This window comes from Lutjanus erythropterus, chromosome 2 (genome assembly GCF_056507025.1).
Source record: "Lutjanus erythropterus isolate fLutEry1 chromosome 2, fLutEry1.hap2, whole genome shotgun sequence".
NCBI lineage: Eukaryota > Metazoa > Chordata > Actinopteri > Lutjaniformes > Lutjanidae > Lutjanus > Lutjanus erythropterus.
This window is the reverse complement of record NC_139318.1, coordinates 11,226,015-11,240,514: the sequence shown is the minus strand read 5'-3', so window position 1 is coordinate 11,240,514 and position 14,500 is coordinate 11,226,015. Positions and strand designations below refer to the sequence as shown.

Sequence of the window (14,500 nt, the reverse complement as noted above, 5' to 3'; positions counted from 1 at the left end):
TTGCTGCACGTGTGTAAGAGTTGGTGTGGGTGTGTGTGTGTGTGTGCTTGTTAGGCCTTCAGCATAGACAGCAGACCATAGTCATGTTCTTGGCAGGCGTTACGTAAACGCCTACTGCAGCTAACAGGCTTACCTTTGTGTACCGGTTCTGTCAGGCATTAATTACTCCTCTGGCTAAAGTTTGAGCGACAGGGTTATTTCAGGTAAGAGTGGGAGGTGCCAGCAGTAGTAGCCTGCAGCATGCAGCCACACACCTGACGATGTGACACAATGGAGGCTTTGACACAAGGCAGAGAGCCAGTGTTTTTATCTGATGTGCAGTGACAAGGACACATGCACTATTGTAATTTTAGAGCTATACAATCACACTCACACAATAATGTCAACAAGAATAAAGGAACAAAACAGAGTCTGATTACAGACATACAGTCAACCTAAAAATAGTGAAGAGTTTTTTTTTGTTTTTTTTTTTTAAGTCTATGACATATCACATAATTCGTCAGTACTGTTTCAGTGTGGCTCATTTTGAACTAGCCTGAAGTAAAGAGAAGATTTTCTGATAAAATTTTTATCTGCCAGATGATTTTTGAGGTTTGTGTGGAAAGGAAGTGCAGTAATTATTTATACAGCATCGAGTTTGTGGTTTTAGCTCGACACATAGTAACCCTGTATTTGAATTGGTGTGCATAAACAATGACATTACAATGTCATAACCATGTCATGGCACCTGTCATGAACACAAACAAGTCTTTATGAATAATTGACTGTTGTCACTGAGTGTCATTTGGTCAATTCTGTCAGTTTTAATTCAAAGTTGACACTGTTTGGGAACCCTAACTTTGCAATAAAAATGACATATTGACCAAATGACATTTGATGACAACAGTAGGAGTGTCACAATTTCAATATTAAATCGAAAATCAATTGAAATAAGCTTCCAATAGCAATAACAGAAATCCATGACAGAATTGCAGATTCTCCCAGGATTTTATTTCTCTTCCACCTACTTGTGGTGTTCGGAGGAAAAGAAGACTTCAAGAATGATACAGCATAGCTTACCGGCCATTACATCACACTTTAGAAGAAGAATTTGAAAATGGAAGCTATAGCTGTCAGGGCATAAAACCAACGATCTGTTGATCTTTACAAACCAAAACTTGATAGTCTAACAATAGCATAGCTGTCAGTGAAAAAAAAAAAAAGCTTACACTGAAAAATCTAATCAAACCATGACCTTAAAGTCAAATTGAATCATGGATTTGCAGAATCATGACATACCTAGACAACAGTCATAAACATTAATAAAGACCCCTTCGTGTTTGTGACAGGTGTCATGCCATGGTTATGATACGGTCATGTCAGTCTGAGGGCACGGTCACACATGCACAAATTTGCACCTTCGCTTCAGTTTGAGTTAAACTTGTTTTCCTCAAACAAGAGCAAAAATGTATGTGGCATTTGCCTCAGCAGGCGATGGTCACTCCCCTGTATTTGCAAACGTGTGACTGCAGCTTCATGCACAGTCCTTTAAATAAAGCGCTGCTCAAGTGTCTTACATGGCATTTTGAAATGTAGTTTTTTCCCCTCGTGCCCACTATCGATGCCTACTCCCATCCTGATTACAATGGTTTCCTGTTTCAGGACATGGAGGGACTTTCCTTGCTGTCCTTGCCTACCAGTGCATTGAAATTCACAAAGACACACACACACACACACACACACACACACACACACACACACACACACACACACACACACACACATTTCACTGATCATTAGACTTTCCACTTTAGTAGCATGATGTCTTGATATCTGATTATGGTATCTGTTTATCAATAATAAACAATATTGAAGTGACTATGACACTAAGTCACTCAGTGACTTCACAGAAGAGCAGGCAACAATCTCTTATTTGAATGTCAAGTCAATAAGTGACCAGAACAAACAGCTGGTAACCCAAACATAATGACAGGGTCCTTGTCCATAGTAACAAAAACAAATGAAACCTCATTACCTCAGAAACTGCCTTCTTAGTAATGTTCCAAATTCCCCTTCGTCTCTACACATGAGTCAAATGTTAACAAGTCACTGTTTGAGTCGTTGTAGTCTTGACATCACTGTGGTCTTTTTGATTGACAACATTGTTTTGCGGTGTTGAGACATTTGTCATTCTACCCATCTCCCCCAGTATTTTCCAACATCCCTGATGTTATTTTTTCTTTTACTGGGCAGAAACATGTTTCCCCCTGAGGCGTCTCTGACATTATCTGTGATATCTGAGTATCATGTCTTCTTTACTTCTTTACTTCTTAACAGTTTCAGGCATGTTTGTACACAGATGGCGTATCAGACATCCTTTAGCATTTTTCCATACACAAACTTTTTACACACACACTTTTTACTCTGTAGTCGTGTGTAGTGGGAAAATTATATGCTGAACTGGTCACTACTGTTCCTCTAAATCACTTCTCATGTATTGTCAGGCACTAACTGGTTACTTGTCCTTGAACACACAGCTGTTCTCCCTTTGGAAGAACAACTTCTGATAACACAATCACATCCTGACCCTCCCAATAAGCACTTCAGGTCCATCCTGACCCAACCTCCTTCGCCTCCTAACCGTATAAGACAGATTTACATTCTTGACTCATCATCAGTTCCTTTTACACTCCGTGTGACTGTGTACTGATCCTTTGCAAAGCTCTATTAAAACACAACAAAGACAATCTTGGTCTGCGTACCTGTTTTCATTTTCAGATTTTCCACCACGTGTCACACATTTGTTATCACATTTGTATCCTTATATTTCCTTAATCCCTGTTGAACTCTGGGACATTTTGGTGTTATGGAAATTTCAGCAAATCTAGGCACTCCAGAAAAAGTGTAAATATATGTTTGGTGTAGGGGAGACTTCCCATGGAAGCTCCAGACAGTTTTAGGGGAGGCACAGTGAATGGAAGTGAAAAAATATTACACTAGTTATTACATTAGTAGCTAAATGTGTGTGATTTGTTTAAAGAGATAGTCCAGATATACTGTAGTTTTGATGAATTTTACTTTAGTTTTTCCAACTATCCCATTGTCAGAAACTAATAAATGACATTTTTACATATTTGGTGTAGTCAGGGTGCCTTTTCCAAGCTTTATTTGAGGAGAGGACCACAGTCTCAAATTCTAAAAACTCCTTCTGTATATCATACCTGGGCACCATGGAGTCCCCGCCTCTCAGTGTGGTAGGGTCCAGCTCAAAGATGGAGGAGATGTCCATGCCGTCGGGAACAGGCACCAAAGTGTACATGATCTTCTCCTGTGGAGCTCGCAGACGACCTCGTAAAGCCTCATTATCGGCATCCAGCTGGAGTGAGAAATTGTGCAGTGAGAGGGAGCAAATCACTGGCTAAAAACTACAGTGAATTTTTATAAAATATGTATGATAAAATTCGCTTTGGATCCTCAGTCATGACGGGGCCAAGGAATATGCATGTTTTCACTTTAATCCACTAGTTACTACTAGGATAATTTCACAGATTAGCTCTCACTTTTACATGATATAAGAGATTTATCTGTCATTATACAAAAGGGTTGTACAGCAAGATTATAAACAGTAGACTGGTTGAAGAGATAAAACATTTAAAAAAAAACTAAATCAAACTATTCTACATGGAGGACTACAGTAGTGCAACAATTATTATCATTATTATTCAGTCATCACTTAAGATTGTTGGACCTTGTTGGCACATAGTTGAGACCTTCAGGTACACACAACAGCACTGTTAGGATCAGTATTGTTTGTACAACACTGACACCTAATGGTGATTTTCAGTGAAACACACATCAGCTGAGGTAATGGCACAGTGACACCCTGTGGTAATCTACTGCAACTAAAGTGAGACCACATAAAACCCAGACAAAAAGGTTTATTGTTGATTAAGGGTGCTGAAAAAGAAATTGAACAGCAAAGCAGCAAAGGCAGTATGACGCATGTGCCAATATGACAATTATTTTTGTGCTAGGATGCTGCAGACAAGTAACGATTAAATGACAGTACCTGGAAATTAAAAGGTGTAAAGTCCACCACCTAGAGCAGAGAGCAAAGATCCAGCAGAGAATTGAACAGATTAGATCAATAATAGAGGGGCAACCAGCGTGACGTTGCTATGCACTCAGAGGAGGCAAGATGAAGTCTTACCGAGGACCGCTGCTCAGCACTCTCCTCCTCAAAGTCTGGATTCACCTAGGAAACACACCGCATGTCAAATATCTCAGCATCACTCATTTCAAATTGTGGTCACCATACCATGCATCAGTTTACCTGTCTCTAGACCAAGCACGAGTACACAGCTGATTGAAACTTAATCTAACAATGTGAAATATACGTGTGAAAGGCAGTGGGTACAGAATTAAAGCAGTGTGAGATACAATGAAGTTGACACAGACCTCACCCATCTCCGCAGCCAAATAACACCCTGTGGCCAAGTGTTTAAATCTGAACAGGCTGTTCCAGTAGCCTGCACCTCCCCGACATGGGTCATGATGGACCACCTGGTGACGTGGAAAAGAGGACATGATGTGAAAATTGTAATAAGCTGCATTATTTCAGTTATGTTTGTCACTAGATAACTAAATGTCTAGCCTTAGAAGCACAGTGACACAGTAAGCGAGCTTCTTTGGAGAACATGTTGTGCTAACCTCAACTTCCCACAGTGCTTTGCTGCTAGTGGCAGAAGTGGCAGACTGCCGCCCGGTCGTTCTAAGGAAAACGTACTGCTTCTTCCTGTGGTCGTCACATGTGAGGAACTTCTCCTGCTCTGCATGGAACAACCGGACTACATCACCCTACGAATACATACACACACACATACAAACACACAAGTACATACAAAAAGTTAAGTGATAAAAAAGTATAAATATTCACATGTATTTAAATATTTTATTGTATTTTTTATTTTATTTTCATCACATTTTATTTATCTCATATACTGTGTTTTAGTTTTTTTCCAAGTTTAATGCATTTTAACATGCGTGCTTTGTTGCAGGTAAATGAATTTATGAAAAGTGATGTCTAAGTTGATGCCTTGAAAACATGTGAGTGTACCTACCCCTTTGAGTATTGTTTCCTTGTTGTCACTCCATTTCATAAACAGAACAACTTTCCAACTCGTGTTGCAATTTACTGAATTAACCTGAGAGTCAGAGGAGAGAAGTGTGTGAACAAACCAGAGACATTTACAGGTTGAGACATGTAAGTTCACCAGCAATTCTTGATATTATTGTACAAAGCGGACTTTTAGACATTTAAAACTTTCATATTCAACTTTAATGAAGAAAATGTGGAACATGTCTTGTTTCTTATTTACTCTGTACGGCTCTGTAAGACAACAAATGTTCATGTACCTCATTGCATCCTGGGTTGTCAACTAGCTGGTGGCTGCTGGCATGTAGAGGCTGTCCTGCATTCACAGGGTTAAGGACCACTTTATCTCCAATCACCACCTGCAGGGGAAAAACAAACACACAGAACACACTGCATACTCAGAAAGTAATACCACAGCGCAATATCGACTAGAAAGTAAGTGTTTTTTTTAATTAAGATCTTTAAAGACAGACTCGTTGAGTGAAGGGCAATAGAAGACAAGATGAAATATTGCTACTCTGAGGGCCACTGTGTGGGAGTGAGCACTCCATTAAAATTCAAAACCATAAGTATGTCACATCCCAAGGTATCAGCCATCTTTCTTCAACACTACAATTCCCTTTATTCTCTCTGTGATACACGTACAGCAGGTATGGGAGATCTGGTTACACTGGATCCAGACAAACACTAGGGGGGAGTCATGGACCATACTGTGTGTGAAAGGACTGGATCAGACAGAGAATCACTGAGGTGTAGCCGCAACCAGGACCTAACCACAAAGGAATGTGTGCAGGAAAGAGCACCAAGCATCAATAAATAAGTTTTGGTCTAATCATCAGTCACTTATTTGTTTGCTCACACCACTTAGTGCTCACTCTTCAAGATTAAGTGTGCAAAATATCCACAGTGTGCTGCCAAGCAACTGAAAACAAAATCCTTTCATGTGAAAAAGAGGTTTTAAAATAAACACATAGCTCTTATACTGGCTTTATGTTTGTTTCAGTCCAGTGACCTGATCAATTAATGTGCATGTGAGCAAACGATAACTTTTGAGTATTCTGTATTATTCCATCTAAGGAAAATGTACGTTTGGACCTCATAAAGAAACTTTTATGTTTTAGTTTATATTTTAGTTTAGTTTATTAAAATTATTTATTACAGGGACCATGTCCAAAATCCATTAATCTAAAGAAAGAAAAAAAGATGGTTTGTGATTTAGCTACATGATAATTTCCCTCTTGTCATATATCCCCTTTTTCCACTGCCCTTGTCCAAGACTCTGGCCTCAAAACTGTCTGTACTCAGCCCCTGTGCGTTTCCTGACGTAATTCCCCAAGGGGATTACAAAGTGTAACTTAATTAGCCAATTAGCCATCTTAACTCTATCAACTTCCATCAGCCACTAGCAAAAACTGCAGCATGATCAACCACGGTTCAAGTGTCTATGGCTCCATATCTTACATACTTAAAAGACCACTCTACTAATTCAGGATTGTGTTCATTGTATAGCATTGTTGGGCTTACAATGGAGAGTTGTTTTTTTTTAAAGATAAAAGTATAAAATCAATAGAGCAGAACCACAGATCATCTTTCTTGTTCTATCCATCCATCCATCTTCAACCGCTTATCCAAAATCAGGTCGTGGGGGTAATAGATCCAGCTCTTCTTACTCTACTCCTTCAAAACCCGGTGCCTACATTACCCACAATGCAAGCAGACCACTGACAATTCAATCAGAGGTCCGGGTGTGTTATGCCAGTAGTGGCTAATGTCATCTCAAGCTGCAAGCTTCAAGCAAAGATGAGGTGCGGGCTACATTATCTGATCTCGACATCAGAAACAGGTTTGCCTCCTTTGTTCGGTTATCACAGAAATTTTTTTTTTTTAAGTTCCATTTCTACATGTAGTTACAACTTAGAGGTTTTGTGGCTTCTAACTCTGTCTGTTCCCATTTTGCCCTCCAACTCTGCTAGACATAATTTTAAATGTAAAGTTGACACAAAACAAATTAAAGGCAGAATTTCTATATTATTAAACACACATCACGTGAGCAGTCTGGATTCTCTCCAAAACAAATGGAAAACAGACCCAGATGAAACAATTCCAGAAGCAATCTGGCAAAAAATTATACAGAGATTTTACTCCTCCTCAATATGCTGTAGGCACACTGTGGTTTAGTTTAAAATAGTGCATCTTCTTCACTGGACCAAAGACAGGTTATCTAAGATTAAGACGAATATCGACCCTACATGTGATCGATGCAAGAAACTTTCTGCCACATTGCCACACATGTTTTGGTTGTGTCCCAAACTGTACAATTTTTGGCAATCTAAGTTTGAGACATTTTCTAGAATATGTGGAAAAACAATGTACCTGTACCTACTGATTTTATTGTTTGGCGTGGCTCCTCTCCCTGGGTGATTTATAAATATGATGGCCTTTTATAGAGATTAAAAAAACTACACAATCACAAATGTGGACTTCATCTTGCTGCCTTAGGTATCCAATATTATTTAGGCAACTGATCCATCATTCTGCAAGAACTATTGTGGTGCTAAAATATCATTGGGGGATTTCTGTAACTAAAGTGAATGTAAGGTTTATATAACCAATAATGTTTGGAGGGAGTGATTAATATTCTCTTTCAGTTTGCCTTGTTGGGCAGGTAATAAAAATGCTGCTCAAACTCAGGCATCCCAAAATGCACTTCTTAGTTATGTCCAAAAGAAAATGCATAATATTTGTTGACATTGATGATAAATTTTATCGTATCCAGCTACCCAAAAACAAGTCACAAACTAGACTTTTAAAGACGGATAACAATCAGTTTATCAGCAGTTTCAGGGTTTTCAGGGTAACCATTTTGACAATAACACAGCAGTTACCACTGACTAATGTGTAATTAAGGTTCAGTTTCATTCAGGTCAGACAGAGACGTTAATTAGTATTATTGTTAGTAACTGTTTTTACCCTACTAGTTCATGGGTGCCTGAAATAGTGCCTGAATATTGTGTTCTCTCTTTAATTCATTGTCTTACAAAAACAACCTTGACGTGAGTCCATGTGACTTCTGTTTTTCAAACCTCATGATAAGTAATGTAGCATAATTAAGCTGAATCCCACACCCCACTCTACCCACACTGTCTCCCAGGGACCGCAGCTTATAGAAGGGCTGGATGTAGAACCAGGATCCCTCATTCCCCGCTGAGTCAAGAGTCACTCTCATGGCATTCTTCTCCAACAATGCAGGTAGGCGCTTGTTCACTGTCAGGTATTTATTGCTTTTCAAGTGCAGCAACTGTTGGCATAACAAAAAACAGTGTTACGTGGTTGCAGGACACATGGCTACTATCAATGACATAATGCACAGAGTGGAAAGACAGAAGCTGGAACACAGATGGTAATATATGTCAAAGTCTGGCACAGCCGCACCCAAGGGAACACTTCAAAATATGAATCTCCGGAACTGTTTGGTGTCTTTATTTATTCTTGAAATCATTTAAGTACTTGAAATCTCTTATCCTTAAATGTTTCTCATGACCTCTGTTCCCAGGCATGTCAAAAATAATCTATTACCCACTAGACTGGAATCATATAAGCTCTGCATATTTTGGGGGCCCACAGCCGACTTAACTAAATGCCAAACTTAATCCTACAAAATGATGTATGGTCTAAGAACCAGCGACTTTGCAGAGTAGACCCGATGACACTTGATATGCAAATCTCCAAGTGCACTTCCTTAAACAATTCCTATTCCTTCCTATTAAACAATATACTCTACGTAACAACGTTAGACTACCCTTATAAGGACATTTTCTGAAATCTATGTTTGAAATTATTTCCTTTGGCAAACCAGGAGCCAGACGGTCCACACTTTCACTCTTTACACCTGGTATTAAAATGGGATCTGTATCCAGATAATTTACTGGGATCATAAAAACTGGATCTTGCCTTTGTGTTTACGTCTACTGCTTTTGATGTATTCTCGTTATCTTTATTGAAATGGTACCTCTGTCCCCCAGAGCAAAACCTGTGCGTTGTTAATTTAGGTGGTAGAACGTTTACAAATGCACACACATCCAAATGTGATAAATACCACGTGCTTTGCAGAAGTACCAGTCAAAAAAGTATACCATGTGACATGTCAGACGTTGAAGAAGGGCTTGTGCCCAAAACACTGCATGTATATTGTCAAACATTCATGGGAACATTATCTAGTGTGTGGACTATTTTTGCCTTTTTCGTCTAATTTGAGGTGGCGGCGGCAAATCAGCCCCAGACTCTGTTTAAATATCACTGACTTTTGTGAGTTGTTGAGTTAGGAGAAACTTTACAAACTTTGTGAAATGAAGTCTACAACATATTCATACTTATTTGTCTCCTCTTGTAAATTTGACAAATGTTATACAATAAATTATTCCTTTCTTTGTATCTGAAATGTCAGTTGGTCCCGGTGTGTTGCAGTGCCGGTGTGTAGGGTATGCTGTGACTACATTATGCCTTGTTAACAGCAAATAAGTTGCACAGAAGAATGCAGCAAACAGTTATTTCTTACTGTATATCATTCATTTCCAACTCATGTATTGCTTTCATTTATCACAGAGTTCTGTTGAATAACGCATCTTTTGGCACTTTTGCTGCAAAGAACACATAATATTAGCAGAGGCATGTCTCTTTCAGCCTTCTCACTTGCTTGCACTCTAAATCTGAAGAATCTATATTTTATGTTGCTAAAAACTATCTGCATCCTTGTTATGATACCAACATGTTGTACAGATTGCATTTACACGAACACAAAGCGACCCAAACTACTTCCAGCTGTGATCGAGCAGATCTGATCACATTCTGATCATGACACATTTACACCTCGCATTAACACGTTATTCCTAATCTGGACAAAGATCACATTTTAATACCAGGTGTAAATCAGGTGTTTGTGATTACAATGACAGTAACTTGGACATCCTACACAGAATGTGCTATCTTTGTTGTGTACATCATAGAGCAGGAATGCATGACCATTCATGGTTTCAGATGATTTCACACCTGTGTGCAAACCATCCCTGGGCAACGGGCAACACAAGATAAGACATTACTGCCGACAACTTTACAGCACACCTTTGTGCTGCGGCAATTATTTAAAACTCCCTTCTGATTAAAACGGAATTATAGTCAACATTATCAAGCACACAGTGTCTGCACATGGTGCTGCAGTTCTATTAACCAAAGCACCTTATCTCATAGGTTCCTGAACGCACCTGAATGACATTTCCATACTGGATGACTGTTCCCAGCAGCTTTCGATTTTCAGACTCATTTTGCTTCTTCTCCAGGTCAGCAGCGTGCTACAACACAAAGCAGAGAGTGGAGATGATCAAGGAAACATTAAATTATCAGAGAGAAGTTTTCAGAAAAAAATAAATTTCTGAAAAAAATGATGCTACCTTCACATTCCCCTTGGATACAAGACTGTAGCTTTATGTTACTAATACAGTAATAATGAGATTTTCAAAGTGGGAGGTGGGCCTCATTAGGGGGGCTCCATACTGTTTCAAGGGAGGTCAGTGAAAGGACGTGAGAAATATTACATAAGTTATTACAAGGAGATCACATAGAATCATCTAAATGTGTGTGATCTGGTTTAAGATAGTTCAGAGACACAATATTCTGGAATTTTACTGTTTTTCCCACTCTCCCAGAGTCAGAAACTAATTGATACCTGTTGACAGACGTTTTATATATTTGCTTTAGCCTGAAGTTATGTAAAACAGCAATATTTGGCTATCTGGCCTCAATTGTTGACTGTCTATGGGATCAAATAACATAATCATGATCCCACAGACATCCAGGAATTGAATGAAACTAAGCAAGTAAACTAGTCTTTTGCCAACCTCTGTCTGAGGGGAGGCCCACAGCCTCAGACTTTGAAAACCCCTGCACTAATTCATTGTTTCCACCATGACAAACGTCAAAGATTAAACAAAATTTTGTGAAGAGGACACGTACATGGAGTTTGTTGAGGAGGACTGTGTCAGTGGTGCTGTTGCCTCCAGGTTTTGCAGCCTTCCAGAACTGTTTCTGTGCAGAGTATCTGTTCATAGGACACAGTCTGAAAAGGCAGTCTGAAGAAGAGAGAAGACAAGAAGAGAAAGATACAGAGCCAGACTTCATCGTTTAGCTTTTGTCAATAAACATCAGACTGCCTGACCTCATCTACAACAGGTGCAACTCAAAACACAATAGCAACATTTTGGGAAATTGGTCCACTGGTAATACCAGTAATGGCAAAATAGACACTAAAATCATCAGGTTTATGTTTGCAGTACTTTAGCACTCCACATTAACACTTTGGCATTCACTGTGTTATCAGCAATAGCAGGACACTTGTTTCATCTCAAGTGGAACAAAAGGAGAGCTTGTGTAACAATGAGGCTAAATGGAGTGGAAATCTAAATTATATGTGACTCAGTTTGGCAGTTCAGGGTAGAAAGCAGTGGATCCTGCACAAATTGTGGTAAAAAAAAAAAAAAAAGACTAGGGTAAATCCTAACTTGTTAGAACATGTAGAACTGTATAATCCAGAGCTTGCTTTAAAATACAAAAACTATTTGACCCTCGACTCCATCTGCACAAATGGATCTGGGCCGTCTTCTCCTGAGGTTCTACAGTACAAGGTCATGTCAACATGTTTGTATGGCACTTTGGCCAACTCATGCTGTGTGGTAAGAAATAAATCTGAATTGACCTTTGGATCATTTTTAACATCAGAAGTAGGGACTTGAGGGATTTTGCCCTTCTAGCAGAGGCTCTTAAGGATGACAGTGTTGGTCAACCTGTATTGACTTGGATATGCAGTAAATAAAACCAGATGTTTGTGGAAACAAATTCCCTTCCTTCTACCTTCACAAAATTGCATTTGTGCACAAGAAATATCAAAGTGTAAAGAAAACTTACTGACCATATTCATACTGCCCACAGGACAAACACTACCTACATACCTACAATATAGCATCTTCATATGATGTGAACACAGGCCATGATACGGTGCAGATCTGTTGATGAGGCCATCAACGGGCACCATGGCAGGTTAATCGACCAGACAGAGCAGGTGATGGCTCTTTGGCATCTCAACAACACCAACAAAATTTTGTGCTGGAAAAGCCACTGGGTCACTCTATTTGCACTGTTGACACTTTCAGACATCCCACCCACACTCAGTCTAAACTTCCTGCCAAAACTTCACACCTCATCTCACACATGCACAATTTAACAATGGAGACTCAGTCAAGACATTTAGTCCTCCTAGATTACTTCTTCAGCTGTCCAGCAGTAATATACAGTTCAAAACAAACACTGATCTGCCAGAGAGAGTGAAATATGCAAATTTGTCCTTGTTTTTAGCTCTGCATCCTCTATCTCAACTTGCAAAAAACCATGTAGTTCTATTAAAAAATGAGAGCACAGGATATGAAACTGTTAAAAAACATACACACACAGTAGAAGTGTATGCTAACTGGTACAGGGGACCTATTGAGCTATAACCAGGGTAAAAATAGCTACTCTGACATCCATCAGAAATTGGGCCAACACAAGAGTCTCCAGAGATTAGCCATGATGGGGCATGGGGTGGAGCAGACAAGGCCAAGGACCAATGAAGAAAATAGGGCACTGGGAGAGCATCTGTCTGCCAGGGATGAGCAATTAGGGTTTAGCAGAAAGGAAGAAAACAAATGGGTAAGTGCAGTATGTGGATTTCATGTGCAGGGAGGTATTTACCAGGGAGCAGGTTTACAGCACACAATTTATAAGTGATGACTGAATATGTACGTTAATTAAGGTTTTTGTTAAATTATGGACAAAAACACACCCAGTATAGGAAAGTGAAATTAACACATTTAGGTCTCAAACTTGAAGCTCCTGTGCTTAAATTTTAAATCAACACTACTGTGCAGTTCTGTCCTCTGCATTGATCTATTTTTGCTGTACTGTAGGTAGTCTATAATATTTAATTTGGTTTAAACAGCTAGACGAACTTCACAAGGAGTTAAATTCCAATCTTCCTCTGACACCAAACTGTAGACATCCTGGAACACAATTACAGTTCAATGGTAATGATTTTCACTTGCCAAGTTCAGAAATCTACTTGCCCTAGGTAAAGTTTTATTTGCACCCATATTGTTTTATTTATCAGCGGTTATCAAATAATGTCTACAACAAGTAATGTCAGTGTGGTAGTGCGTATCCAGGTCAGTTCTGTTCTTCTGTTGAAGAGCAGTCACACAGGAATACGCAGTGAGTGGTTGTGAAATGCTCGCCTCTTTGTCTTTATCTGCTGCCATTGTCTTGCACTGCACATGTATAACTCTTAATAGAGTAGAGGGTTTGTAAATTGCACACAGATGACTTGTCTTGCAGGTTTTCGTTCTTGATGCACACCTAGCTGAAATGATGGCTTGACATTTTGAAAACACCTAAACTGTCATTAAGTGTCATTATGACTTTTGTCTTAACAGGAAAATCATAGGCGGCTCTAATTTCTTTAATGATGGCCCCATTCCGCTGAAGTACCAGGAAGCAATACCAGTCAGTCCAGACATGCACAACAGCAGTTCACACCTAAATGGAATGTAGCCTTCATTAATGTAGCTCTGCTTGTGAAGCCAAATTATCTGTTGTGAAAAGTGTCTATCATGTCTAAATACATGTTAATCCCCATGCACGACACTATCAATCTCAAAACAGGCCATATTGGAGCAGTGGTAGCTCAGTCTGTAAGTACTTGGCTTGGGAACAAGAGGGTCACCAGCTCAAGTCCCACATAGACCAAAGTACAGAGTGTGGACTGGTAGCTGGAGATGCCCCTGAGCAAGGCACCGAACTCTTAACTGCTCTGGGTGCCTGACTATATATATATGTATGTGTGCAGCCCCCTCACTCTGACATCTCTCCGATGCATGTCTATTGGTGTATGTGTGTGTGTATTTCAGGCCTGTGTATGTGTTTACAACAGAGTGAAAAATGTAATTTCCCCTGAGGGATTAATAAAGTATGCCGCCTTCTTCCATACGTTGTTCTGCACATGTAATACTGCATTCCAATCAAAGTTAGAAGTCTGAATTTCTGATTTGAAATTTCCAACTTCTGACCTCCTAGCAATCCAGGTGCATGACACCAAAGGTAAACACATACATGACCGACCATGACAAGTTTTTTTGTTAAGTGTACACACAATTGAACTCTCAGCAGTGCAACCTCCTTGTAAGCATAAATGAAACAGAAGAGGAAACTGTAACCATAACACTGTCACCATATTTTGACATTAATTTACATACAAACGTTTTACATTCAAAATTTCCGTTTCACAAT

At 39.4% G+C, this 14,500-nt stretch overlaps 1 protein-coding gene across 1 annotated transcript in view; it reads right to left on the bottom strand.

The window, feature by feature from the left end:
- The window catches only part of itpr1b (inositol 1,4,5-trisphosphate receptor, type 1b), a 120,365-nt gene that overhangs the window by 90,569 nt on the left and 15,296 nt on the right, over positions 1–14,500 (bottom strand). The window contains exons 4-13 of the mRNA XM_084727939.1: positions 11,141–11,256; positions 10,393–10,479; positions 8,274–8,432; positions 5,395–5,493; positions 5,100–5,183; positions 4,690–4,836; positions 4,438–4,542; positions 4,190–4,234; positions 4,049–4,078; positions 3,201–3,355 (exon numbers count right to left, since the gene is read on the bottom strand). Coding sequence (XP_084584065.1) covers positions 3,201–3,355; positions 4,049–4,078; positions 4,190–4,234; positions 4,438–4,542; positions 4,690–4,836; positions 5,100–5,183; positions 5,395–5,493; positions 8,274–8,432; positions 10,393–10,479; positions 11,141–11,256 — 1,027 coding nt within the window. The remainder of the gene's footprint in view (positions 1–3,200; positions 3,356–4,048; positions 4,079–4,189; positions 4,235–4,437; positions 4,543–4,689; positions 4,837–5,099; positions 5,184–5,394; positions 5,494–8,273; positions 8,433–10,392; positions 10,480–11,140; positions 11,257–14,500) is intronic.